Source organism: Triticum urartu, chromosome 6A (assembly GCF_056163025.1).
Source record: "Triticum urartu cultivar PI428250 chromosome 6A, HENAU_Tu73, whole genome shotgun sequence".
Taxonomy (NCBI): Eukaryota; Viridiplantae; Streptophyta; class Magnoliopsida; order Poales; family Poaceae; genus Triticum; species Triticum urartu.
In genome coordinates, this window is record NC_141878.1 from 386,306,350 (window position 1) to 386,332,900 (window position 26,551).

The 26,551-nt window shown below is 46.0% G+C and overlaps 1 protein-coding gene, 1 long non-coding RNA gene and 1 pseudogene across 5 annotated transcripts; 1 reads left to right on the plus strand and 2 right to left on the minus strand.

The window, feature by feature from the left end:
• Positions 1-426: 426 nt before the first annotated feature.
• LOC147965347 (uncharacterized) lies at positions 427-1,635 on the minus strand. The gene is made up of 3 exons (XM_087526768.1): positions 1,448-1,635; positions 1,076-1,358; positions 427-983 (listed from the first exon to the last, which is right to left on the minus strand). The coding sequence occupies exons 1-3, from the start codon at positions 1,508-1,510 to the stop codon at positions 613-615; spliced, it is 717 nt and encodes a 238-aa protein (XP_087382894.1). The 5' UTR covers positions 1,511-1,635; the 3' UTR covers positions 427-612.
• Positions 1,636-3,220: 1,585 nt separating this feature from the next.
• On the minus strand, positions 3,221-7,331 carry LOC147965348 (uncharacterized; annotated as a pseudogene).
• A 16,039-nt stretch (positions 7,332-23,370) lies between these two features.
• Positions 23,371-25,937, plus strand: LOC125513344 (uncharacterized). 4 transcript variants are annotated; one of them, XR_007285869.2, is made up of 6 exons: positions 23,372-23,613; positions 23,754-23,866; positions 24,409-24,528; positions 24,876-25,132; positions 25,271-25,601; positions 25,688-25,937. It is a non-coding gene; the product is annotated as an uncharacterized LOC125513344 (long non-coding RNA). The 4 variants fall into 4 exon arrangements; XR_007285871.2 differs by having other exon boundaries at positions 23,375-23,613; positions 24,876-24,965; XR_015608290.1 differs by having other exon boundaries at positions 23,371-23,613; positions 24,876-25,601.
• Positions 25,938-26,551: the final 614 nt, after the last annotated feature.

The window sequence follows — 26,551 nt, forward strand, 5'->3', positions numbered from 1 at the left end:
CCGCAGTTCAAATTCCAGCCGGTTCCAGCTGAATCGGCCGAAGGTGGTCCGAATTGCCGGGAGTAGCTACGAGGGTCGGAAATGCATGCTTTTTGGCGACCGTCCGTAAAATAGGGCCTACTTTGAGATAGGCATTGATCTTACGTCGAGATTCGTGTGGATATTTTCCTTTTTCTTTTTTCTTTTCTCTTTATGCTTGATTCACTCACTTAGATGTGCAATAACTAGAGCACATCTAGATGTGCCCTAGACACACCCTTTGAATTTGTACGGTGTTTTCAAAAACCGGCGGATTTAGTCACGGCGGTCGTCCGTGGCTAGGGTTTGAGTCATGTTTTTAGCATTCAAAAAATGAAACTTATATTGTTTCATACATGAGCATGCACAAAAACCCATAATTTTATCTTTCATCCATGAGCATGCATAAAAAATTTCAATTCCCATCAATTACCAAACTGAATATTCATTGTTAAAAACATGACTTGTTTAGATGACACTGTCATACAGCATCCATGAGCATGCACAAAATTAAACCTGATATACTTAACATTGACATGTTCATATTACACTAACAAGCTTAAACCTAACATGCTGAACACCCTCTTAACACCTTCACTCCTCCTTCTTCTCCTTCATCAACCTGATGCGCTCAGAGTGGCGAATCCCAATGCGGATGTACTCCTCTACCACAATTGGCATGGTCCTGTCGCCAAGCTGTGGGATTGCAGGCGCCGCCACCATCGCGAGGTCGTCGTCCGCCACCACCATCGCGAGGTCGTCGTCCGCCACCACCATCGCGAGGTCGTCGTCCGCCACCACCATAGCAAGGTCGTCATCCGCCACCAACATAGCAGGGTCGTCGTCAGCCACCACCATAGCATGTTCGTCGTCAGCCAGAATAGGCTGCTCCTCGTCATCCCCGCTCTGCTCCTCGTCGTCATCCCCGCTCTGCTCCTCGTCATCCCCGCTGCTGCTCCCATTGCCTGGCCAAATGCAACAAAGTGTGAACATGGTATTGTCATCGTGCAGGTAGAGGAAGCCAAAAGGACAGGAAGAAGAGAGGCAGAGAGCTTACTGGCATCGTCGTTGTGCTGGTAGTACATGCGGCACATGGTGTTGTCGAACATCTTCACGGTGAACATGGCGTCGCCGTCGTAGCAGAAGACAAGGAAGTACCCGAGCTGTAGCTCATGGGCGCGGGCGAAATGCTCCCAGCCGGGCCCTAGGTACATGTGGCCTTCATCATCAAACACCACCAACACTTTCCACAGCCTGTGAAGCCCGCTGTCGGCCTCCCGCAGCTTCACTTTGTGGGGCTCACGGCCCGCGAGCATCTTCGCAAACTTGTCAGGCAGCCTCTGCAGCGAGGGTCAAGCAGTGGTTAATTGTGGCAATCAAGCACTAGACAGCAGAGTGATGATAAAGAAATGAGTGATGATAAATATACCTGCCTACTGCAAGATTTCTCAATTATGATCTCGAAGAACTCAAAACCTTCCAAGCCAGCCATCTCACTTCTACTCTAAACAAGCAATAGGAGAGGAAGAAGCACTTGTGAACAGGACTGGACATAAATAGGAACAGAACCAAGTTTATGATGGCAAAAGTGATAAAAATGAGAAGAGCAATGCACTTGTGGATATTTATGATAGCAAAAGTGGGAAAAAAAGCAATGCACTTGTGAACATTTGGAATACTACTACTCTATCTACAATGGACCATATCTGCCCATGTGCCCATGTCTACTATAAATGGCAAACACAGCATCAGGATCATATCTACTATAAATGGACCATATCTACAATGAACCATATCTACTATAAATGGACCATATCTTCCCATGTGCTACATTTTGTTAGAACCCAGCACTTAAGAACTGAACCCTAGATTCTCAATTTAAACACACCTACCCAATACAGTCATGTACAAAACTGAACAGCTTTATAGTCGTCGATATGCGCATGAAAGCTATTGGCTTGACACTGATATAGTCATGTACAAAACTGAATTTAACACTAGAATTTCAGAGATTCAGAGCTATTGGCTTAATTTGCTTTGCTAGGGTTTATATAGCCAAAGGCCACTGGAGGCTAGATCCCCTGCAAGTTTAACTGCTCCAGTGTGCCGCTGCATCTTTTTAGACAAATATAAACATGTTTATTTTAAAAACAAACAAACAAAATTGGAAAATACTAATACACTTGCAACATTATAAGTGTTGGCATCATTTTTTCCCCCTTCGGTCTGCCTTTTCTATTTCTGATGAATTCTATGTCACTGTGAAGAGAACCATAGGGAAACTAGCATACCTAGCAAGGTAGCACCACATCAACTGAACATGGCCAAAAGGGACCTAAACCTAAATGCCTAATTCAGTCTGCAAAATCCCTAAATTAGCCATACGCGCAGGCACAATACGAGTAACTCCTAAATCAGCATGCTTGTTGGCCTTGTTGGCCTTGTCGACAAAGAACACGGGGGGAACAGAACGGACCTGGGGGGACGGCAACTGCTTGAGCTTGTTGGCCTTGTCGGTGTCGTGGACGGTGCCTCCTCTTGATCTACTACTCTATCTACAATGGAACCCTAATCAGCATGCGCCAGGGAACCCTAATCTAATCAATAGGAAGAGGAACAGGAAGGACTCGGCGGATTCATACCTTAGGAGGCCGTCGCTGTCGATGGAGGAGTGGTTCGCCAGGGAGGAGAAGGGGGTGCCAGCGGCGGAGAGGAGGAGTGGGTCGAGTGGATAATGGAGAGGAGGAGCGGGTCAAGTGGACAGGAGGAGTGGGGCAAAGAGTGGGTCCACTTGTCAGCGAGTTCTGTTTTGATATATTGAAAAGGGTTGGCATAGAGTACAAAACCAACAGCCTCTAACTAGCCCAGTGGTAGAAAAACAATGGAATAAGCGGCAGGTCGTGGGTTCGAGCCCCCGCTCGCCCAATATTTTTTGGTAGCTCAGGGGAAAAGGGTCGAGTGGGTAGAGTAGCAAAATGGCCCACTTGTCAGTGAGTTGGTCGAGTGGCCCACTTGTAAGCGAGGTCTGTGTTTGATACTTAACTGGTTTGATGATTTGAAAAGAGATGGCATAGAGTGGACGACCAGTAGCCTCTTCCTAGCCCAATGGTAGAAACACAGTGAAACGAGCGCACGGTCGTGGGTTCGAGTCCCCGCTCGCGCATATTTTTTTGCTCACAATGAAATGGGGCCGCGTGTGGGATCAGATGGCTGTCTGATGGAGCACGCCCAAAAATTCAGTTAAAACAGCTCTGAAAACATCTTCAGTTCACCAAAAACAACATCTTCAGTTCAAAAAACATCTTCAGTCCAAAAACAACATCATTTTGCAATCTTTTACATCACAACCAAAACTACATGATCACCAAAACTAAGAAAAACAGCTCTAAAAACAACATCTTCAGTTCATCATTTTGCTTCTTCATTCAAAACAACATCTTCATTTTGCATTGTATCTTCCGTCACCAAAACTACATCATTTTGCATTGTATCTTCAACCATCATCTGCCTCTCCATCACTACACAGTCTCATGCATTTTGGTACCTGGAGAGATTTGTAGTACAAAAACTACATTAGGATCACATCAACAACAACTATTAAGGAGACAAAATAGCATTAGATCACCAAGGAGACCAAATTTACCTTCTCTACTCATCATCGTCGATACGAAAACAAGGAACTCTATGCCCACTCCTGTTTTCCTCATCATCACTACAATATTGCAGCATAGTATGATCAGTCCGGTTTTCCTCATCCTCGCTTTCATGTCCATCCTCTACCACCTTTCTTCTTTTCTTGATGCCTTCAACTATTGCAGCACCAATGATCACACGTTCCCGGTCCCTTCGCACTCTGCTTTGCACCGGAACTTCCATAGAGTCATCATCAGCTTGCAACGGAACTTCCGTAGAGTCATCATCTTGGTATGTTAGTCCACCGTCACCGGGGCCCTTTTCCACTTCAGTTTCAGTCACACTCCACAAGTGTCTGTGCTGAAAGTTTTGCACAACTTGCCATTTTCCGTGCAAAAGAGTGTCTGGCAGATAAAACACCATTGTTGCTTGTGTTGTTAGAATAAAGGGATCACTCTTATACCAGCACCTTGCAGTGTTGATGCTTTTGAAGTGGCCATCATATTTGACAAAAGAGTCTCTCCTCTTCTTGCTACCAAGCTCAAACCAGTCACAGCGAAATAAGACAACCGAGCGATGGATGCCTCCACTAGAGTTGTACTGCAACTCTACGATGCTTCTCAACTGACCATAGAAGTCAATGATCTCACCATCATGTGACCCCTCAGTGACGATTCCACTATTCTGTGTCTTCCTTTTTTCCTCGCGGTCAACGGTGTGGTACCGGACACCGTCAGCAATGCATGCTGAATACACTCTCACTCGCTTATCCGGTAAGCATGCCAAAGAAAATAGATCATCACTGACCTTCTTCTCCTCATGCAACTTTCCAATCTGCACAAATAAACCATTTAGCAAACAATGGTATTTAACAATGGGTGAATAACACAGAAAACATAAAACATGTGGCTAAAGATCTCACATGATTCTTAAACCAATTAGCAAACACCTTGGAAACCCTTTTATCAACATTGATATTGCTTTCTTCCTGATTTAACTCTTCCTTGCATTTCCTACAATGCCAACAAAACATGTGAATTAAAACATTAGGCTGGTGCCAACCCAAGCAAAATATATATATATATATATATAATGAGTGCACAAGATATAACGTACTCGATATATGGTAGAACCTCGGCGCAATTGCTGAGCACAAACAAAACCATCTTGTCATACTCATCACCAGCCTCCAAGTATTGTGAGGCTCCAAGAAAGTTCACACCATGGTTGAAAACAGAGACATCACCACTTTGCGAATCAGACCGCTCTCTATTTCTGCCCGGCCGGTTCCATCTTGTTTCCACATCACCAAAGTATCTAGAGCAAAAAGTCAAGCACTCGTCAACGACATATGCTTCAGCAATAGAACCTTTAGGTCTTGCTGTGTTTCGCACATAACGCTTACAAGTAAGCAGCCTTCTTTCGATTGGGTACATCCAACCGTATTGCACAGGGCCTCTAAGCATTGCCTCTTTGGGTAAGTGCACCGCCAAATGGACCATCACGGTGAAGAAAGCTAGAGGGAAAATCTTCTCGAGCTTGCAAAGAATAATTGGGATTTCTTTTTCAAGTCTTTCCAAGACAGTTAACTTGAGGGTTTTGCAGCACAGTTCTCTAAAGAAATTTCCCAGCTCAGCAACCGCTTCATATATATCCTTGTGCATGATTCCTCGGAGGCCCGCCGGTAAAATCCTTTGGAGGAGGATGTGACAATCATGGGTTTTCAGTACTGAAAGCTTGAATCCATCAGAAGTAACACACTTTGCTAGGTTAGTAGCATAACCATCTGGAAATTTCACCGCTCTTAGGAATTCACAGAATGCAAGCTTTTGTTCTTTATTCATTGTATACCATGCTCGTGGAATTTCAAATGAATCTTCATCTTCATTGTGCTTTAGATGCAAATCTTCTCTTATGCCCATGTCCTCCAAATCAAGCCTAGAAATAACCGTGTCCTTTGTCTTCCCTTCAATGTTCAGAAATGTCCCTAGCAGATTCTCGCATATGTTTTTCTCAATGTGCATTACATCGAGATTATGCCTTAATTTCAGATCAGCCCAGTATGGCAGGTCCCACAAACAAGACCTCTGGTCCCAACATTGACCTTCCTCACGCTTTCTTTTCTTCGCCAGCTTTCCTGGTCTCACATCTTTCACCTTTTCAAGTTGCTGCTCCAGCTCTTCTTTAGTGAATTCAGCTGGCTTGTCACGGGTTTCATTCTCACAATTAAAATCTTTGCTTCTTCGCCAGCGATGGTTTCGGGGAAGAAAGCGGCGGTGCCCAATATAGCATATCTTGCTCCTTATTCTCTTTGAGCAAGGGTCTTTGTCACAATGGACACAAGCCTGATAACCCACTGTGATCCTCCCAGACAGAGTGTGCAGAGCCGGGAAATCATGGATGGACCATATGATCGCAGCACGTAGATTGAACTTTTCTTCCGGACTCAAGGCATCGTATGTAGGTACACCAGTCCAGAGATGGAGCAGTTCTTCTACGAGGGGCTCCATAAAGACATCAAAATCCTTTCCTGGAGAATCTGGACCCGGGATAAGCAATGACATCATGAAGTTAGACTGATCCATGCATGCCCATGGTGGCAGGTTGTACGGCACCACAAAAACTGGCCACATGCTATAAGACGTGCTCATGTTCCCAAACGGATTAAACCCATCTATGGCAATGCCAAGTTTTATGTTCCTTGGATCTGCAGCAAAATCAAAATGTATACGGTCAAACTCTTTCCATGCCTCTCCATCCGCTGGATGGCTCAGCTCATTGTCCACAGGTTGCCGCTTCAGCTTGTGCCACTGTACCTCACGCAATGATTTCTTTGAGATGAACATCCGCTACAGCCTTGGTATCAAGGGAAAGTGCCTCGGTACCTTCTCCGGTATTGACTTCTTCCCATAAGCATCTTTCCACCTAGATGCATTGCATTTTGGACAGTTGTCATGCTTTGCTAAATCCTTCCGAAACAAGACACAGTTATTTGGGCACACATGTATTGACACATAACCTAACCCCAGCCTGCGGATTATGCTCAATGCTTCATCATAAGATCTGGGAACACAACTATTAGGGAATTGCAAGCTCAAAAGACGGAGTATTGCGTTGAATGCGGCATTGCTAATCCGGTAGAAAGACTTGATGTGGAGTAACTTCACGGTGAAGGTGAATCTTGAAAATTTACCCCCTTCATGAGCTGCGCGCTTCGCCTCCTCTAACACCTCAGCAAACAATGATTTCTGTCCATCAGCACGATCTTCAGCATCGTACAAATCCTTCAATAGGTCAGGAATCCTATCATCTTCATGCCCATCCTCTTCCTCCAAAACAGCATTATCTCGCAAAACCTTTTCCATGAAATCAATGCCAGCATCACCACCACCCATCATATGAGGGGCCTCTGTATCAGCTTCAAAATGTTGAGGTTGTCTGTCTAAAGGTTCTCCATGATATATCCATCTATCATATGTGCTGGACATCCCATTAAGAAGCAGATGATCTTCCACTCTTCCTTGAGCCATTCTTGGACGGTTGAGGCATTCACAACATGGGCAAAGAATGTGAGCATCGTTGGCAAAATTTGCCTGAACAAATGCCATGAAATCATCAACTCCTTTCATATGTTCTTTCGAAAACTTTCTAACTCCTTCTCTAATCCAGCTTCTATCCATCTGCCAAAGACAACAAATTGTTGCAACTTAGCAAATCAACCTAAGTGCATCAACATTAATTAATGAAAATGGATGGAAGTAATGGAAGCTAAAATTCCAGAAAATTTTATATGCTAATTGCCTAACCACAAGGCCTAAAGAATTCTTAACAAACAAGCTGAACAATTCCTAACAGCACATCAAGAAAATTCATCTATGCATTATCTACCAAACAAGCAAGCTATCTCCTAACTACTAACAGTGTATCAACAAAATTCATCTATGCTGAAGAACATCTGACTGAAATCCATCTCCCACTGCTCGGGTGACGAGAGAGGAGAGGGGGGAAGAGGTGAGGGGTGCATACCGGGAGGTGTGCTTGCGGCGGCGGCGTCCCCCATGCTCGGCGAGCCCCCACCATTGTCGGTCACCTACGCCCCTGCAGCCCCCCGCCTCTACGCCCTGCCTCGCCTCCGCCCCCTGCCGGCCCCGCCCCCGCCTCCGCTGCCGGCCTCGCCCCCGCCTTCGCCCCCTGCTGGTTGCTTCCGCCGTGAGGCCATGGGCGAGGTCACCTGCGGCGAGGCCGTGGGTGAGGTCACCTAGTTGCTTCCGCCGCCGCCCGCCGCCACCTGGTCGGAAGACCTAGAAAAACGCTAAGTGTTCCTCTGTTCGATGCCACCCGCCGCCACCTGGTCGGAAGGTCCCACTTGTCACTGGTACGTGAGAGCCGTGGTTTTATATACTATATGGAAAACTACCCACACATTAGCAACAATCTCTCTCTAGCCCAGCGGTAATGAACGAGCGAACCCAGCGCGAGGTCGTGGGTTCGAGTCCCCGCTAGCGCATATTTTTTAGGGAATTAAACGCTCGCTCAACCACCTGTCAAATGGGTCCCGCCTGTCAGTGTTGCAAATCGTTGCTCTGTTCGATGCCACCTGGTCGGAAGGTCCCACTTGTCAATGATACGAGAGAGCCGTAGTTCTATATAATGTATATATAAACTCCCAGATGCGAGCAACTGTCCCTCTCTAGCCCAGCGGTAGCATGCGAGCCAACCAAGCGCGAGGTCGTGGGTTCGAGTCCCGCCTCGTGCATCTTTTTTGGGCGAATTAAGCGCTCGGCCCCATCTGTCAAATGGGTCCCGCCTGTCAATGTGTCCCCCGTCTATCTGTTGAATATTAAAACTCAAGCAAAAATGACACCTAGACAGTGACACATAAGCGAGGTTGCTGAGGTGGCTGCCTAATCATCCTAATTCATTCAAACTCAAGTGTAGTGACCATTTTATATTGGTCGTTATCAGCTACGCATGAGGCAGTGGACAGTGCTACTAGCTTTACGACCATTTCCTCTAATGAAATTATGACCTTTCTGACCAAAATGGTCGTTATGGTTTAGGGTTTAGAGCCCCCCAGACAGCTTTTGACCAATTGGTCTAAAATGGTCATAAATTTATGACCAATTCTTCGAGGGTCACTGACAGAAGGTCATAAGTTGACATATTTCTTGTAGTGAGGTATAGCAGTAGCGTTGGTCAAAACTCGGCGCTAGCGCTACTTAGTAGTAGAGCTTGTTACAAAACCACGCTACAACCATTGTTTTAGCAGTAGCGCGTCTCCATAGAAAAGCGCTACTACTAAAATTCCCTCACTAATGCCGGTAGGCTAGGAATAGTAGTAGCGGTTCACCCAGAAGCACACTACTGCTAAAAACTTTGTAGCAGCGCATTTATGCTGTAGAGCGCTACTAGTATGAAAAAGAAAATAAATAGAAAAATAAGTAGAAAGTAAATGAAAATGAAAGAAATAGAAAAAGGAGAAATGAAAAAAGAAAATGTAAAGAAAACAAAAGAAAAAGAAATATAAAACAGAAAGGAATAGCTATAGCGCGTTTCTCTAGAATACGCTATAGCTATCTTAGCTATAGCTCGTTTCGGCAAAACGCGCTACTGCTAGTTTGACTCAAATCCCGGTAGCCCGGGCTCAAAATTTCGCTAAGTCCTCCCCCTCCCCCTCTCTACTCCTGGCCCCCCTGTCCCCCAACTGCTCCATCGCCGCCGTTGCCCTGCCGCCTTCGACCACACCGCCACCGCTCGAGGCCGCCTTCGACCACACCGCCGCCGCCCGCCGCCTTCGACCACACCGGCGCTGCCCGAGGCCGCCCTCGACCTCATAGCCGCCGCCCGAGGCCATCGTCGACCTCACCGTCGCCTCCCTCGAGCTCACCGCCGCCGCCCTCGACCTCACCGCCGCCGCCCGAGCTAGAGCCTGCCCTCGCCACCGACCGTAAGGCTTTGCCTCTCCTGTCCCCTACCCTCCTCTCTCTCTGCTAGGGCAATTCATATATATGTTGATACTGTGTTCATATGAACCCTAGGTGTCCATATGAACCCTAGATTTTTTAGGGCAGTAGGCATTTTATAGCATTTAGGAAAAATGATTAGCAATTTTTTTAGGAAATTAGCTAGGGCAATTTTTATGAAAATGCCTCAACAGTAATTCCATTTAGCTTTAAACTAATAGAGGGTATATAAATAATAGTAGCATTTAGATTTAAATTAACAGAGGCTATAAACAAAAAACACTTAGGTATAAAAAATATTTGGACTACGGACCTGAATTTGTTCCAAATTTCATTCAAATGAATTTTGAATTATTTGGACTATGGACCTGAATATTTTTTGAAGAAATTGGGTGTAGGTATTAAGGTCTTGCTGTGGAAATTTTGGTGAGGTCAGAAGGGTTAGAGAAAATAGAGTTCCTAGACTTTTAGCTTTAGACAAAAAACAAAATTATTTAGCTATAAATAAAAAACAGTAGCTATGGCATTTAGCTATAAACAAAAAATAGAATTGTTTTTCTTTTCAAAAACTTGGTTAAACTAATTGTTGCTATGTAAACAAAAAACAAGACTGTTTTTATATGATATATGTCATTGATGTTCATTTGCATATTCCATTATTGTTGATTATATCTTTTCATTGAAGTGGCCATGTTAAATGCAAATTCCTCAATAGTGTTTGCTCATGTTATATCTTTTCATTGAAGTTGTTCGATTGTGCCCAAGTGGCTTTGTTGTTTCCAGGGAATGATGTTGAGTGGCCTATGTTTTGCCGGAATGTTGATTCATTTCTGTTCCGGCAAATTTTAGGTTCTCGATTTGTCCACTTTTTAGCAAAGGTCATGCCAAAATCTTCCATGAATTTCGGCATGACTTGTGCTACAAACTAGGACATATCGAGTGCCCGGGATTTGCCGCACCAGGAAGGAGTCAACATTCCTGCAAAACAATAGGCCTTTTTTATGTCATTATTCATTTTATTAGGTCTAGAATTAATTGACTAGATTTAATCATAGGAAACATGGCTAGCAACGATGAAGGACAGGGTTCTGGTGATTGCGACGACGTCTACCGGGCGGCAGACGAATTTTTTAGCCTTGCCGACGATCAACCAATGTTGTTGCTAGGTCCACCAGTGGCATCGGGGACTGAGACCGACACGCAGACCGATGCTGAGATTGAGACCGGCGCTGAGACTCAGACGGCATCGAGACCGGCGCTGAGACTGAGACCGGCGCTGCCTCGGGGAGCGGAGCCGGTGTAGAACCGAAAGCAAAGAGGCAATGGCTTCCTAACAAACTCAAGACTACTAGACTGGTGGTCACGGAGGTGGACGACGACAATTTTGAGCCAAAGGCGCCCGAGGAAGCGCGTCGATGCTACGGCAATCAAATAGGTTGCATCGTACGGACAACCGCCACCATCAACGATGAGAAACTACAGAAGATAGAAAACATGAGGAGCTCCCTCCTAAAGAAGTTTCACCAGGGCCGGAATGAGAAGGATTATGAAGATCCAGATGAGGACCCAACAATGAAGAAGATAAACAAACACGCCATGACCAAGTTTAGCGACGCGTTGGCTGCCTGAAAAAATCGAGTGAAAGCAAAGATCATCGACAAGAAGGAACCCTACTCCGAGATTGTAAAGGATAATCCGACAATCACGGAAGAGCAGTTTCAAATATTCAAGGAGGCTTGCGAGGCCGAAGCTGCCAAAAAAAGTCTAAGTACATGAAGGGGCTTCAAGAGAGGAACATTGGGAGCCACCACCTCGGAAGCCGTGGTTACGGCGGAAAGAGGTCCAAATGGGCCAAGGAGGATGCGGAAGCCACGAGTCTGGGCATCCCAGACCCCTTGGAGGATTTCACCGTCCCGCAGGAGCGTGACATCCTCAGGGCCCGGCACCGTTGGGACCAAGTCCAGAAAAAATGCAGAGGACTTTCCCCTTGCTGACTCTTGGGGAGCAGCTCGACTAGCGTTGCACCTGCACTTGCTCCCGCACCAGCTCCCGCACCTGCTCCCACACCGGCTCCTGCACCGGCTCCCGCACCTGCTCCCACACCGGCTCCTGCACCTGCTCCCGCACCGGACGTGCTCGATGGTGCTTCGTCTTTGGCTGAGCTCGACGCCCTCACGGTATCTATCACACTGGCCCCCTTCAATATAAATGTATAATCTCATGTTTTTGTTGCCTTTCGGATGTCTCACGTCGCAAACTTTTCTTTGCAGGCCGACGAAACCCCGTGCACCATATTGTACACCATCGGTGACCAGAAGGTGGACGTGGGGAAGGCGACGATAATGGAGCCGAAGGAACCATTGTTCCGCAGCCAGCCGATCCCCCTCGAACGTCTTCAAGGTTTCCGTGGCCAGTGTCAAACCGGGCCACGAGAATTTGCCTCCTCCAATACTAGTGGGGGATGACGACGAGACACCGCGGCGGCTTGGTGATTGTTGCAATGGGTGGGTCCTGTTGTGGCCAAAGAGTCTGCTTCGTATGGAGGCGGCCGAGAGCACACCCACGAGCACACAGCCTCAGCAAGGTATGAACATCAACACCCCACCTAACCAATTAGCGTCGGGTGTCGGGTTGGGTGATAGCGGACATGGTAAGGAGGAGGCTCCATTAGTCGCTGATGACGTCGGCATGGATGAGGATGAGGACGACGATGGCGCTGAACAGTATGTCTATACTGGCGCCTCCTTAGGGTTTGAGCGTCATGAGTCGGTGCCTGAATTGCCGTCTCAACGTATTATGGATGACCTTCCGGTAGTAAAGAAGTCTAGGAAGAGAGCGAGGAAAGGCAAAAAAGTTGATTCTATGATCCAGCCACCTCAGCAGCCTCGGCTTTAGGACCATATAGATATCCCCGATGCGGATAAATGGCATATCCCCGATCAACCAATCCTACCTGCAATAGCGCTACGGGTCAGATTCGGTGATCTAAGGAGACTTCATGACGATGTGCTGCGGGTAGAGAAAGGCCTCATCGCCTCGAAAGATCCAGGATACCCACTCTACGTGGTTAACGTTCCGCGGCAAATGTCGTACGTCGACAACTTCCCGGCGGATAAGTTCTTCCTCCGATTCGATTACATATTCAACATGTTTCACGTGAAGAAGCTGGATTTTACGTTTGTCCGCCTTTATGCCTTGCACATGAACTACATCATCGCGGTTGAGTAGATATCTCATATCTGTGTCGCTGACCCATACTACATGCACGAGGGCTTCTTGGGAGTCTGCGCAGAGCATCGTGAATACGCGAGGGATTACATCGTCGGTTTCATGCTCGCCAATAAGGACAAGGAGGCGATTCTCGTGCCTTATCATCCCGTGTAAGTCATCCGCGCTGCTATCCTTCCTTCGATTTCAATCATTCATTTGCACGGTGGAGGCTAATTAATTTGAGGTGTACTTATTTTGCGCAGTGGCGGGCACGCCGTCCTCATCATCCTCTACCCCCGATTCTCCCATGCTCTTTACTTGGACTCGTCGAAGAACATTCACAAAAAGGATTACACCCACATCAAGGATGTTCTCGACAGTGCTATGTTTTACTACCAAGCAAGGGGTGGAGAGATCAGGGAAAAGAAGGGAAGGGGCGGCAGGGTCGCCTTCGGCCATAAGACCGACTTCTGCTGCATCCAGCAACCGAACGATTCTCTTAATGATGGATTCTATGTCCTACACCACATGCTGGAGTACAGACGGGATCACCAGAACCTTCTCATGTCACCTAGATCCGGCGATGCCCATATTCTGCAATGGGCAAAGGACATAGGAGATATCGAGGATCATCGACTTCAAGCTGAGTTCTATAACATCCAGCGCAAACTTTCCCAAATCATCATGAAGGAGGTCGTCGGAAAAATAGGGATGTTCTATGGAGAAGGACAAATGTCGTGGGAAGACGTCTGAACATGGATAGCCTCTCAGCGTCTCGACATGAAGCCTTTCACTAAGCTCGAGGACTATCTCCCTGACTTGGATGGATGGAACGACATGTTAGAGTGATTGTCGATATATGACAATGTGTCCGTTTAGTCCATACTTTCTATATGACAAAACTTTGAGTTATGCACGGTGAAACTTTATTTGTGATGTAATTAAACCGTCCTCCTCCTCGACTAGCAAAAATCACTCTAGTTAGGGCATTTTGGGGTACGATGAACTTTGTTATTTATGCTTATGATATGTTGTTTCTATTTCTGCCAAGTATGTCTCTTTCTGTTGCTCAACTATATATGTTGCATATCATCGAATCATGTGATGATGCAGGTGCATAGATCATAGATGGCGAAGAAGTGCTACGCCAGGAGTATATATACGACAAGTGGCCGGAGATTCAGGCCCAGGTGTACTGGTTTCCGGTTTCCGAGCGACAGTCGGTAGTTAGTTTAGGTCCACGCTAATGCGAGAGAGGGATACAAACTCATGTACTCAAAGTGATAGCTCTTCTCGCGTATATCATTGTTTAGATGGATGACGATGTATTTGCAAGTAATCGAGACTTGTATCGCTATTTTCGAGATGATGACGAGAGACCACTTTGTGTTGGATGATGATTATGATGATGCCATGATTTGATGAGACTAATTGTATGTATATGCTATGATTACATTTGTATGTGTATGATATGCTAAAGATTATTGTATAAAGCCTATTCAAATACAAAACAAATACAAAACAAATATGCAGGGAAAAAACTAATAAAACTAGTAGTAGCGAGGGGGGAAATTTAGCAGTAGCGCCGCCTTACCAGTAGCGCTTCCCAGTAAATAGCGCTGCAGATAATATCAGCAGCGCCCTTTTCTAAAGAGCACTACATCTATTCATGTATAGCAGTAGCGTGGGAGAACAAGCGCGGCTGCTATTCGTTAGCTCTAGCGCCTTATTAGTAGCGCCGGTCCCCGCACTACTGAGAGGCCCAAAACCCACGCTGTTGCTAGGCTTTTCCCTAGTAGTGTCGAGTTCTAACACCCAAAGCTCAGGTTAGGTGCTTCGGACCTTCAACTATGTCCGGATCCAACCTTCAAGGTCGGTGGATGCTTTCCTCCGTCACAGAGGAGGACATTAAGAAGTTGAGAGAGGCCAGATATCTGACCGCCGAAATTTCGCACAGGCTGCCTGCCCGAGGGCAGGTCGTCCCTACTCCCGAACCCAATGAGAGCATTGTGTTCATCTCCCACTTCCTCCGAGGACTAGGCCTCGCTCTGGATCCCTTTGTTAGGGGTCTTATGTTCTATTACGGGCTGGATTTTCATGATCTGGCCCCAGATGCCCTTCTTCAGATCTCGTCATTTATTGTCGTATGTGAGGCCTTCCTCCGCATTATCCCTCACTTCGGCCTGTGGCTCAAGACCTTCGATATGAAGCGGAAGATGATCGAGGGGCAGCACGCAGCGTGCGGAGGTGCTTTGATAAGCAAAATTGCTGACGCTCCATGGCTAGAGGGTTCCTTCCCAGAGGTGTCGGATTGTGGCAGCGGGAGTGGTTCTACATCACAGCTCCCCGAAGTGCCAAGTGGGTACGTGCCCCTACCTTTCGCTCGGGCCCCCGACCACAACTGATGTCATGGATCAGCAGGGGGCTGAGCTGGGGTCCAGCCAAGGACGTGCCAATGCTGCAAAGCCGTATCCGAGTTCTCTTCGAGGGAGATTTCAGTCTGGTTCGTCGAGTCCAACCTTGCAAACGCCAGCCCCTCCGCATGTCAGAATTCAACCCGGAAGGACCGCGTACTATTCAGCATTTCCTCGGCATGGCGCACGAGGAGATGTACAAATCATTCTTCGGACCCCAAATAGAGTGTACGGACACCACCGAGGACGTGGGCCTGAGCTACAACCGCCCCGCTGCCCAAGTAAGTAATCCCGTGGCCGAACACACTGTCCTTTTATTTATCATGACATCATTATGAAGAATCGCTCTTTGACTAGGACTGGATAACAAAGGCGAAGATGATCTAGTGTTCGGCCCCCCCTCTTGAGGGCTTGGACAATCCGGTGCTGGAAAAGATGCTCGAGCCAGCACCTTATCCGGTGCCCTCGAAGGAAGATGAAGGGGGGGGGGAAGAGGGCAAAAGCGGGCCTCCTTCGCTATTTATTCCAACTGAGGGAATGAGCACCTCCGCGAGGGAGGATAACCAAGGGGAAGAATCTGACATTCTCTCTCCCTGGGGAAGGAAGAGGACTACCTCTAAAGATCCGGAAACTAAGGTTTCCAAACGGGAGAAGAAATCTCCGGCAGAGGGTCCTGCCTCGGAGGGTATTCTTGCCGCACAATGTCCACGCGGGGATCATCCCTCTACCGAAGAGTACTTAATAGTGAAAACATCCTACCTTACTTCCGAAGAAAATAACCGATGCTTATAAATTGTAGTCCGGATCGCAGCCCTTCTCAACAGAGCTCATCTTCGGGGGATCTTCTTTCGGAGATGATGGACAGCGAAACGCCTCCCCCGGACACCCCGGCTCAAGAAGCAGGCGACCTTGAAGTGTCATCGCGAAGGGTATCTCCAGATCCACTAGGGCCAGAGGATAACCCTTTGGCTGCCCGGAGTCCCCAGTATCCAGCTCCTAAGGAGAGCGACAGCAAGGGTCCGTACAGTGTGCGCTCGGATGCGCTGAAGGATCTTCTGGGGCAAGCTGTTGTCGAGGAAGCGCATCGTACGCTAATGGGTACGGTAATTGAAAGGATTTCATCTGCTGAAAGCGGTTTGCATGAAGCCTTTATGAGTCTGCTGAAAGGCTTCGAGATACATGAACTAGTGTATGTTTTTAACAGTACTGCATACGTTAGGTATGCCCTATGCAGATAGTAGCCCCTGAGACTCTGGTTGTCGTCGAAAACGGCCGCAAACAGAGGATCATAGTCCCAGGTAACAACCAGACCGCCTTTATGTGAAGGTAGCTGAAGCTCTGGTGGCTAGCTGGACTGATGGGTTTGCCGAGCTAAAGCGGCAACTGGATGCGGCAGATGCCAACATCGTGCTTGTCAACAAGCGGCTTGACGAGGCACAGGGTGAGTGATTTTTCTGGTGGTCGTCACATAATAAGAGTAGCATGATGCCAGTATCTTTAATGTGTTGTGACTGCAGATGGAGCTGCCACCGTGGAGACCCTTCAGGCGAAAATTGCCCGAGCCAAGGAGCAAGCAAGGAGTAGCAATGCGGCCGCTTTAAAGGCGGCCAAAGAATTAAGGGCCGAACAGGCCGCGCATTGCGAGAGAAAGGGAAAAATAGCCAAGATGACTGTAGAGTTAAAAGATGCCACTGACCGTTACCAGCTTCTTGAAGAAGAGAACCAGGCGAAGGCGACGGACCTGGAGAAGGTCCGGGTGGCTGCCAAGGAAGCCCGCTCCAAAATTAGAGCGACGAAGGAGGAGCTGAACCAAGCTGCAGATATCGTGTCTGGGAATCCCTTCTTGTTGCGGACTAAGTTCGAAGATCCGAAGTATGCTCCTCTAGACCGGCTACGGAGTTCTGCGGATGCGTACATGGATTTGGCTACAAGTGCTGCTGATGTGGCCGAGTACTTCAAGGATCAGAAAGGTCTCGAAGTGGAAAAGTTGTTCTGGTCACAGTTCCACACTCCAGTCCATCCGCTGTTGTTGAATGAGCGATTGGCCGAGTGGGCCGAGCTCCATAGGTTGTCCGGACTTGCCATGAGGTCCGTTGTGGATCACCTGTGGCCGGGAGGGCCAAGGCCAAATAGCTACTTTAGCTTAGTGCAACAATTCCTTGGTGTTGTGCCATGCATCGATGCTGTAAAGAGATCGGCGTGCATAGAGGGTGCGCGGATGGCCTTTGCCCGTGTCAAGACATACTGGGCGGAGATGGAGGCCACCACTGTTGCGACACAGGGTTCGGCTGTAGGCCGAGTGGCTGCCGAGCACTACTTGGAAGAAGTTCTTGAAGGCGCTCGTTCGATAGAGGCTCAGTGCTCGAAGAATGTTATGTTCAAGCGACATGCATTCCCATTGTAAAAACAAAGTTTTATTGAATTGTCAAGGCTCTATTTATACTTTTGCCCGAAAGTACTATGGTGCCTCCTGTGCGGCCGTTTATGTATATATGTGTATAACCTGAAAGTTTGCAGTCGTCGGCTTCCGCCCCCATGCATATAATGCAGGGGTGTTCGCAAAAGATGCTTATCCACACTTGATCCAACGTCTTGGTCCGTTAAGCAGGTGATAGCGCAGCGAACTAGGCAATCGGACTATATTGCTTTAACACTTTCACTTGGCCATAGGAGTTTGACAGTGGGGCTACTATGTAGCCCCTGGTACTTCTGCGCTCGTCCGAATACGGGGCGCGTACGTACGTGACCGAGAAATGGTCCTTCATTATTGCAGAGGAATCCCAAAGATTCCGATGAGTCATCGAGTGGTTGACCAGTCTCTCGCTATATCATGACAGCCAGTTTTCGGCTTTCTCTACTGAGGTGCTCATCCGGATGAACCAGGGCACAATCGCAGTAGTTCTCCCAGTGCTACCTTAGCCGATATAACGGAACATAAGGTACCAAAACGTGGGAGCCGGGCAAACCCAACATTTGACCAAAGACATGATTCGGAGCTGATGCATATAGGTCCAAACTCGCGATGCCGAACACTCCCTAAGGTGTTCGGTCTTTATAACATATACCGGGCTAAACAATGCCCTTAATAAGAAACCACTACAAGAAAAACGCTCGTACATGACAAAAATTAGTGACCGCGGTTTAATTAGTCATAGATCCATGACCAAAATTCACAAATTAGTCATGAAGGGTGTGGAAGGGTTCAAACCCTATAGTCTCATGATAATTCGGGGCCAAATGGTCGTTATTTGATTTCATAGAAAGGTCATAAAGATGTGAATGGTGCATACTACCTTATTTCAGTCCATAATGACCAAAATATATCATCATAAAAACTTGATGAGGGTGACTGGATGACAACTCAGCAATTTTGTCTATGTGGCGTTCCTATTTGTCAATCATCATAGGAGATGAGGGTGACTAGATTACAACTCAGTAATTTAATTACATAAAGTTGATAAAAATAGGAATTTAATTACATAAAGTTGATAAAAAAAGGGCAGCACCGGACTCGCACCGAACAACAATCGCTCATCCAAAGAGCCACTTACCAGTTAGACCTCATCGTGAAATTTGTTTACGTTGCGATGAGTGGGCCTCCTTTGGGCCAAAACTGGACGGTCACTTTTTCTGGATTACCTGGGCCAAGTCCCTTTTTCCGAACAAAAGAAAATAAACTGGGCCAAGTCCCTTTTTCTGAAAAAAAGAAAATAAACCGGGCCAAGTCTGTGACTTAGAAACGAACCCTAGAAACAAAAATCACCAATCATGTTCGGCGGTGGCGCGGCTGACCGCCACCTGCGTCGGTCAGGCAGCGGGCGGCGCCGCGGCCGACCATCATCTGCACCGAGTGGGGAGAGTGCGGCGCCGTGGCCGTCCATCACCTGCACTGATCGGGTGGCGGGTAGCGCCCGGTGGCAGAGAGCGTCATCTGCTGAGTACAGACGGCGGCAGACGGCGTCATCTCCAGAGCGGGCTGCATAGGGCGGACGGCATCCTTGCCATTTCTAAGTGTTGCAGCCGAACAAAGCTTCTATTCTATGGTTAGTGCTCTGAAGCTGTTGTTCATTCTCAGTGAGTATTGTAGCTCTTTTCCAAGCGAGTCACTCAGCACACAAGCTTACTCCTGAGTATTGTAGCTCTTTTCATTCTCTGATCATTTGTGTGGGGAAAATACTCCTGAGTATTGTGTCTTACTTAAATCATCTCAACTCTGCTATATGTTTACCTGCCATCTCAACTCTGCATCGATATCTAATGGTTCAAAATTTGAGAAAATTTTCCATCTTACACACATGCATGATTTTACATTATCAATTGTTATGTGAGAAATCTACTCTTTCTAGCATGGTCATATCTGTTGAATAAAGCCAAGTCTTCAGTAGCTAGTGTTTATTTCTTCAGTTTCGTCAGTTTCGTCAGTAGTAGTTTGAGGTTGTTTTCTGTCAATGAGTTTAGCTCGAGTTAGTTAGCGCCAAGAGTGAGTCTGGCGCCCCCTCTGATCGCTCGTGGGATGGCACGAGCACCACGATCGGTGGTGCCGTGTAGTTAGGGTCCATGAGCCTGTTTCCTTTGCTGTACTGGAAGTAAATTCGGTGAATGAAAGGCAGAAAAGCCGCAAGTTCTGCGTGGCGCAAACCTCCTGTTCTTCTTCCTACATGATTGCTTATTTTTTAGAACACTTTTTTGATCCTGTTGTAGCAGCAAAACTTGTCAAACAACATATTGAATTATTGGATGAAAGCGAGGAGGAGGATGACCACGATGAAACTATGATGCAATATCGTAGTGATGATGAACATCACACCGGTCACAATATTGGTGATGATGACGAGTAGTTCCAGGTCTGTGAATTTATCTTCTGTGTTCACGTCTCTACATTTTATCTCATGTGTTCACATCTTTCTTAATACCTTGCCTTGCCTTGTTCGGTTCTAGTGCAGAAAGGTCTATGGTCAATTGATATTTTGTGCTTCTACTACAGAAAGGTCTATGGTATATTTTGTCTGTCCTTTTCAAGTAAATAAATCTAAATGTTATCTATATAATACCTTGCCTTGTTTGGTTGTATCGGTTATACCTGTATGTTGTCCATTAGGTTTGATAGTTAACATACTTTATGTATGTCTGAACTTGTAAGTTGTAACCTTGTTCTCGATAAGTGTTTTGTGTTCCTCTGTGAACTATGGTTTGCATGCTAATATTGATATGGTATTTTCTTACATACTTCAAACTTACTGGATTAATTCCCTCAGGTATGACTTCCTGAACAGGTACTGAACTTGTAAGTTGTAACCTTGTCCATCAACTGGTATTTATGGTATGGAGTATGGACCTCTTTGTTGTTCTGGAGCATGCTGGATACCGCGTCCCGGCGATGCCGATGCAAGGCCTGTGTTGGGATCCACCAAAGGGTGACCAAGGAAGATGCCATGAAAAAAAGATTCCATGAAGTGGTTCCAGGTCAAGTATGAGTGTGTCATCCTGAAGAAGTCCCATGCTAGCTAGTAACCTTTCGAGTGATTGAGTTGTTGTTAGAGTTTAAGTCAGTCAAACTTCATCTGGATCATGGAATCGTATGTTTATTGGTACAAAGCCGCACTACTAATTTTGCCTCATCTGTTGGGCTGACCTGCATTATTGGATAAAAATTGAAGCAGTTGGTTCTGGCTTAGTGTTGCGTGGGTTCAGACTGTTGTAACGCGGCTTGTTAAAAATGAAGAAAATGCACAGAATGCGTGGGTCCAGACTTAGTGTTGCGTGGCTTTGGTTCAGTTGGGTTCAGAAACAACCGAACAATTGGGTTCAGGCTTAGTGTTTCGCGGCCGTGTTTGCTGCCACCGACTGTGTTGCTAACAGAAGCTGAGTTAATCAAAATACTAAAGAATTTCCCCTTTTTTTTACTAAAGAACTCCCTTAGTAACTAAAGCTATGACATGTGGGGTTGTGTCCTTTAAATTATATTTAAACTCCCAAGATCATAATAAATTCATATGAACTCGGAAAATTATATATAACTAAGACACATACCCGGACGTTGCAAAAGGAGAGTCTGTAAGAAAGGAACATGTAGAAATTAGAAAACCAACATAAAGCAAACTGACATTGCCACCAATTAATTTTTGTGAAACCGAGGCAAAATATTTGCCTCTTATATTAATTAAGGGGGAATAGAGTTCGAAATACACCTCGTAACTGAAAAAACAAAAGAGTGTTACTTTATGTTACCCAATTTCTTCGCCCCGGCGGTTACCCAAAGGATGACTTCACTCTTGATGTTGTTGAGCAAAACCGTTGGAGGCATACTCTTTTGTCGAAAGACCCGGGCGTTCTGTTCGTTCCAAATGGTCCATCCCAATAGCATGGCGAGGGAGGCCATGGCTTTCCGGTTGGGGGTACTCTTGCTTGATCTATTTACCCACCATTCCTTTAAAGAGTCCTCAAGGTGCCAAGTAAATGTGTCAAGATCTTCTAAGTGTACCTACTCATTGACCAAATTCCATAGGCGAAGGGTGAATCGACATTTGACGAAAAGGTGTAGGCCAGATTCTTGTTCTCTTTTGCATAGGGGGCAGAGTTGACAGTTTGGCCATCCACGCCGGGCCAACCTATTAGCTGTCTAGATTCGATCTTGTATGGCCAGCCAAGCAAACAATTTCACCTTGGGCGGTGCCCAAGCCTTCCAAACCGTGTGATCCATAGGAGAGTGGACCATTCCAAGAAACTGCACGGAGTAAGCCGCCGTCGTGGAGTATTGGCCATTAGTGGCATGCTTCCAAGTAATCTCATCCTCCGTGTGCTCCTCAAGTGAGAATTCCGAGATCAGAAGCCAAAGATCAACAAATTGACGAATGTGTGTCATAAAGAAGTTGGCGGTCATCTTGATTTTGTTGATCCAGGATCCCTTATTGAGAGCTTCTCTCACCTTTCAGTTTTTTCTTGTGGAAGCCTCATGGATGAGAGGCTCAATATAAATAGGTCTCCTGCCATGCACCCAAGGCGCCTCCGAAAAAGGGGTCTTGGCCCTGTTCCCAATAGTGATAGAAGTGGAGGCATAGAAGAAATCCCGGTTCTTTTCATCGCAAGGGTTGCCCATGCCAACCCACATCTTGGACGACTCTGTCCATTCAGACCATAACCAACGCAGTCGGAGGGCGCGCATGAATTTGACAGTGTTGAGCACACCGAGGCCTGCATGGTCGTATGGGCGGCATATGAGGTCCCAGTTTACTTTGCATTTTGCCCCTGTGGTCTTGTCAGAACCGGCCAAAAGAAAGGCACGCTGGAGCTTGTTGGTGTTGTGGAGAGTGCTCGGCGGAACAATGAGCGATGTGATGAAGTATACCAATAATGAGGAGAGCATGGAAAAAGATATTGAAGGTCATTAATCCTACGACTCGTTCTCTTCCCCAACCGCACGAGAGGCAAACGAGGAAGAGAAACCATTGCCCCTCCCTCCGCCGGCGAAGCCGCTGGTCCCTGCCTCCATCTGTCGCTCCGCCGGTGGCTACGGGTGGGGACCTCGGCGCCATGTTGTTTCACTGTCGACTGGTTTGCTCTAGGAAACAAATGCTCCATCACAGTGGTCATTTGGCTTGTAATTCATGAATCTTCATACATGATAGCTAATTTTTTAGAACACTTTTTGAGACAATTGTCGTATTACAAGTTTATCATTTTCCCCAGCAGCTAGGCCACATATAATTACATAATGCGAAGGTTTTTTTTGTTTTGATTTTTTTGAATTTGTTATGCCGGTTTCAAAATGCAGTCAAAAAAATCCAAAATAACTGTTCATACTTAGGGTTGATTCTTGCAAAACTCTTGGTATATCTATGATGAAATAGATATTTGTGTACCTAAAAATATTTTTTTAAAATAACAAGTAAACTATAAGGGAGTTGTAGTTCAAATTTTCATAAAAATGACTTAATTATTTTTTGTACATAATATGTGCTAAGTTTTCTACCTCCACATCTCCTCCTGCCACACCTAAAATCTTTCCCGCTGCTGGCGAAAATTTTCCCGCTCCACATATGAGGGTATTTTTGTCACCAGAGAACACCGCCACACGCCCGCACCGCACGATATGAGGGTATTTTCGTCGAACTAATTCAGCCGCACTGCACCATACCACCGTTCCCGTCCCCCAAATCCCCAAATCCCCTCGAACCCTAGCCGCCCCTGCCTTCCCCTCGAGCGCGAGCCGCGGCCGATCTAGCCACCGGCGGGGTGCCGCGAGCAGCGGCCGGTCCAGCCACCGGCGTGCGGCGCAAGCAGCGGCCGGTCCAGCCGCCGGAGGGGCGACGCGAGCAGCGGCCGGTCCAACCACCGGCGGGGCGACGGGAGCAGCGGCGTGACCTTGACCTCTCCAGGTACGGGCCTCTGGCGCCTGTGCTTCCCCGCTCTGGCTCGCCCAACCTAGCAGCACACTCCACCATCACATCTCTCTCTCTCTCTCTCTGCACCATCACACTCCACCGTTTCTCACTGTATTTGTTATGTCGTGGTGAAGGTTGCAGAGGTGGAAAGGAAGCAGAAGAGGGTGCCGTTCGACCAACCTCTCAGGACAAGCTGCTCACGGAGGTGCCCAAGTACAAGCGGACTATGTTCTCTGTCCTCCCCTAGGTAACTTCATGTTCATCCCACATCCAAGTAGGTGGTCCATTTTAACTAAATCCGATTCAGTTTCTGGACAACTAAGTCTACTTTTACCGAAGAAAAGTGGCGTTGCGGGAGTCTAGATAGCTCTGCAATAGTAGACTCATGATATTACGTGACCACGCAGCTCTAGTTCTGCCAGTCCCCATTGAAAATTTCAAATCAACATCAGTTTTGCACTGGCTGTTAATTTAAATATTTAATCCTATTGCTACACTTAATTTCTGCAAATTTAACGAACTGAACATTTGAACTGCAAATGTATTTTGTTTTGCACTTGCTCTCAACTGAATACTTGTATATTATACAAAGACATGATACATAAGCAATCTTTATCAATAGCTAAAAATGTGTAGGCTACAGCTTGTGTGTGACAGTGTGACTGATGTCGATGACAAGTAGTGAAGTGCTTGTGTCTAGATACTATTATAAGTGCAACTATTTATCTACCTTTCAAAGCATCTGCCCACTTTATATTTTTAACTTGTAACTGCTATGCTGCTCCCTAGGCCATTAACTCGTCCAGCAAGCAAGGCAAGTAAACTAGGTAACAACCAAGCTGACTAGCACAGTTCCAATTCCTGTGAGATCCACTATGACAAAGATGACAACGAGCAAGAAACTCGCAGGTATACAACTTGTTTGTTGAGTGTGCTGTTTGGTTTTCTATGGACGTGAATTGCGCTTTGCATAGTTTCGTGCCTAGCTAATGTTTGTAACCTAGTACCTGAAATATACGTCTTCTAGGATTACTAATAGTTCGCTCCTGATATGTACTTTGTATAAAAAACAAAATAAAACAGTTCGCTCCTGATATGTACTCTGTAGTAAAAACAAAATAAAATAGTTCACTCCTGATTTGTATTTGTATTCTAGGATTGCTAAGAAACTCGCAGCTCAGTTGTTTGTGTTGTCTTGCTTCTCCTATGCATTTCAACCATTCAGTCTTACAATTATATTTTTTGTTCATGTAAAGAAGCGCCAACTGCTGAATACGAGAAGATTAGGGCTAAAAATTTGATGAGGAACAACCGCATATTCCAATCACTTGGCATCACTGCATTAGGTATGATGGTTAGGAACTCAAATCGAATGCAGCAAAGTAGTGTCATCACCGATGGGGACTCAGCTTCTGCCATAACACAACAAGGCTCAAGCTCTGAGTAGAGTCCTGACGATGAGGTCATTGAGGAGGATGAAGTTGATGATATTGTAGTGGAGAAGGAAGATACGGTGCTAATTCTACTTTTGTTTTTGAGGGATGGGGGCTATTTGTATGCTATATGTGCTTTAGTGCTTTGACTAATTCTGGAAATACATTTTTTGCATGAGATCTAATAGTTGTCTCTCTTTTATTATAATGCTTTGAAGGTTCCTAAGAAGGCAAGGAAGTCGATCAATAAAAAGACATGATGTCTGAAGATAGATATGTTGTCTTTATCTCTACCTTTCTTTACTAAACATCAGTTGTGCTACTTGGAGAGATGATGATAACATTGATTTTCATGCTATTATGGCTGCATACCCTTTTGAACTGCAACTTGGATTGCAATCTTTAGGAGCCTTTGTGGTTGCTCCATTAATTCTCATACATCTTTTTCCATGGTAGGAAACCTGTCAGTTGAACAAGGAGAACCGTTTCGAAGTTAAGTTCCATCAGAAAACTGGTTCTCGCCCCTACATTTCTCATGTGCATGCTTTGGTAAGGATCTCTCATGTTTTCATTTGCTACTACAGTGATTCTTTCAATTGTTTCTTATTGTTCCATTGTGTCGTGAACAATTTCAGAAAGAGGCTCGTAAGGGTGAAGAGTTGACTTTGTTTGATCTATTCAAGGAGTGCCACAATGGCAAGAAGACTGATTTCTCTGAGCCAGTTAAGAAGGCGATAGCAAGTTTCTACTATTCTTTTCTGTGTTGATGAGGCTTGTTTACCTCATCCTTGTTACACTTGATTACATTATATGACTTCTGCTCGACAGATTTGATAGAGATGGGTTGTTCAAAGTAGTACAGTATATGATTCATGTTTTGTTATAGTTTGTTTGTCCCAATCCTCTATTTCATTGCATTGCATATTCATTTTGGTACTGGAAATGCGACAATATTCAGGCAATTTTAGTTCTTGTTGCAGTCCAGCAGGTACTGCTTTGTCTTTTAACACTGGTAATTAAGAGAGAGTGTTGTATGCTCTTTGATTATTTTTCTAGTGATTGCCTGAAGCATCTATCTTCCTTGCTTTCGAAGTGGATAAACTCTGTCATTTCATATACGATCTGAATGAAATGTTTAGGACTTGTGGAAGTGGATTCTCTGATACTGTATACTGTACTAAAGAAACAACATATGCGCTCCTGAAATGTACTACATTCTTCTCCGCTCCATGTTCCCATTTAAGCTAAACAGAGGTGCACTTAGTTGCCTAATTTAAATTTCAACAATGGTTTGTTGTGTATGCTTACCTGTTTAATAAACCTGGTGCCATGCTTCTTTCATGTAGCTGATAGTAACTTGCAAAAAAAGTGATTCCTAAGAATGATTAATTCTGCTTGTCTGCTTCAAAGTTTTCAAATAACTACTAGTTAATTAGTAGCATGGAGACTGGATTATTATTTAGTCAACATTCTTGAATAGTTTGCTTATAAAGTTTCCT